At 39.1% G+C, this 2,448-nt stretch overlaps 1 protein-coding gene across 1 annotated transcript in view; it reads right to left on the reverse strand.

Moving 5' to 3' along the window:
* The window catches only part of cdc25b (cell division cycle 25B), a 15,623-nt gene that overhangs the window by 5,403 nt on the left and 7,772 nt on the right, over nucleotides 1-2,448 (reverse strand). The window contains exons 13-14 of the mRNA XM_014018014.1: nucleotides 760-858; nucleotides 303-548 (exon numbers count right to left, since the gene is read on the reverse strand). Of these exons, the coding sequence (XP_013873468.1) occupies nucleotides 303-548; nucleotides 760-858 (345 nt within the window). The remainder of the gene's footprint in view (nucleotides 1-302; nucleotides 549-759; nucleotides 859-2,448) is intronic.

Raw genomic sequence — 2,448 nt, forward strand, 5'->3', positions numbered from 1 at the left:
ACAGGGCTTTAGAATATCGATACAGTATCGGGAAATGAAATATCGCGATATTTCAGTGTATCGATATTTTCTTACACCCCTACTAATCAACGACAAAGGAAAGACACGACCAACACTTTGATGTAGTAAAAAAAAGAAAAAAAAGTGCTTTTGGAGCCGTTCATAAACAACATGTCCTACCGTCTCAACACAAAGTTTATTTCATATAAGTGTAATATTCGTAAAACTGCTGGCTTGCACATTTGAAGACAAACAGTATTTCCTCAAACAACAAACCAAGAGGAGTCTATAACCAAACTAACCTGGAAATGGGGGAAGAAGTTTTTGTATCCGCCCTTCAGGATGTACAGCTCGGGGTAGTGGAGGTTGGGGTACTCATTGATCTCGCGGTCTCGGGCCCTYACAAAGCGGCACATTTTGGGGCCGCGTTCAGACGAGAACTCACAGTGGAAGATGACGACCACTCGCTTGTCTGGGCAGGATGGGACTGTGGGGGTCCTCAGGAGAAAGTTCTCCACCTGGTCCTCCTGGTGCAGGTTTAGAGCTCCCTGAGACAAAAAATCAAAATGCTTACTGCATCCTAAAGAAAACAGTTGTCGTGAAGAAAACACTGAACTTCACATTTAGAGTCAACATTTCTACTACTCTTTAAGACAACTAGAGAGGAAACTTCCAAATCAAACTAATTAATACACTTGAAACGTATACATTTAGGTCTCTGTATTAGTAATGAGTACACACTGGAAGGAGCTGACTTACTCTAATGTGTCCACCTTCAAACTCGTAGGGGTAACGGCAGTCAATGACAAAGATGTGCTCAATTTTGTCATTAAACTTGCCGTTCAGGGCTGCCACCATCTAAACAAAAGAGTCATATGCAAATATTACTCTGCTGTTAGTTATTAATGATTGTGAACAGTTTAAAATAGGGCTGAATGATTAATCACATTTGCGATAATCTCGCAATATGTTAAAATGAGATTTTCTAACCGCACAGGCTGCGATTTGACTGGTCACGTGACTTGGGAGTGAGCCGAGCGGAGCAGTGTTGCTAACTTAACGATGTGGCTAGTTCTAGCGGCTTTTCAGACGCCTCTAGCGCCTCTTTTTTCCCCCAAAAAGCGACTAGCGACAAATCGGTCTACTCTTCCCGGTGTTTGAGATATTTTTAGAAGCTTTGGTGACAGCACTTTTCTCCATGAACAGCGCGGTGCATGCGCAAAGTTGCCACTGCTTCTGCCTGGTTTACCAAGTGGGATATAATATTTAATGTACTGTTTTTTCTCTGGTACCATCTCTCTAAAACAAATTCTGGACCCAGCTGTGTTTGACTCACAAGCTGTGCTTCCATTTCAAATGTGCGCAAAACTTTGTTGACATTCTGTAAAAAAAAAAAAACAAAACCACAGTTTCGCAACTGCGGTGTTTCCATTAAGTAAGAAATGCTATTAAAGTCATGCGTGAATATGTTTGTTCTCACAATAAGTCATTACAAACATGGCGGCGATGGATGTAAACACATAGCATGTTGATACCATGACATTAGCGCTCATCATCAGAGGAGACGTCGGCGTCTTTTATCGAGGCTTTCCAGAGACAAGCTCCTAATTGGGAGCGGCTACATATGCTGTGTTTTTGGGAAATTGTAGTCGGTGAGTTTACTATTTTATATTACTTCAATGACATTACTACTACTTCTACTTCCTGTTATCTTCTTCGTCATCGTCGTTTTCGCCAGTAGAAACAGCCGGTTGTTGATCACGTGACTCCCGTGATGCGAAAAAACGTGTTTCCATTGCAGTTTTGTGAAAAACACCGATTTCGATACGGCCGAAAAACCACCTCATCCTAGCGCAAAAATATTTTGTTGAAAAACGTAACTTTTTTTTCGAAACAGACGTGTTTCCATTGAGCAATTTTTTTTTTCGAAATTCTAATTTGCGCATTTTCATGGTCAATGGAAACGCAGCAACAGATCAGTCACTTCTTCACCTCGTCCTCCCTGCCTCGTGATATCTAACAGTCTGCAGATTAAATTTAAGATTATCACTAATTTAATTCATGCACTGTGGATCTAAGCATTGAAGTCATAAAATTATTTTTATTTCATTAAGTTTAATTGCAGTTTTAAACATATTTAGTGTTTTTATTCACTTTTTTTCTCTTTAACATCTCTTCTATAGATCAGGGCCTGTATTTATTAAACTTCTTAGAATGGATTTTTAGACTTAAGTGCTGAAAATTTTTTAGATTTGCTCCCACACTCAGACTTAAGTGTAAGTGCCAGTTATCACAATTCTTAAAGGGGCAATATTATGTGTTTCTCTGGCATATATTTAAATACTATACCATAATAAAGTGTCTATGTCACCTTTAGCTGTTATTAAAATGCTGTTTTTATGTTTAAATAGAGAATAAACCTATCTTCTTATCACTTCCTCTTCTAAA

Source organism: Austrofundulus limnaeus, unplaced genomic scaffold, assembly GCF_001266775.1.
Source record: "Austrofundulus limnaeus strain Quisiro unplaced genomic scaffold, Austrofundulus_limnaeus-1.0 Scaffold181, whole genome shotgun sequence".
Lineage (NCBI taxonomy): Eukaryota > Metazoa > Chordata > Actinopteri > Cyprinodontiformes > Rivulidae > Austrofundulus > Austrofundulus limnaeus.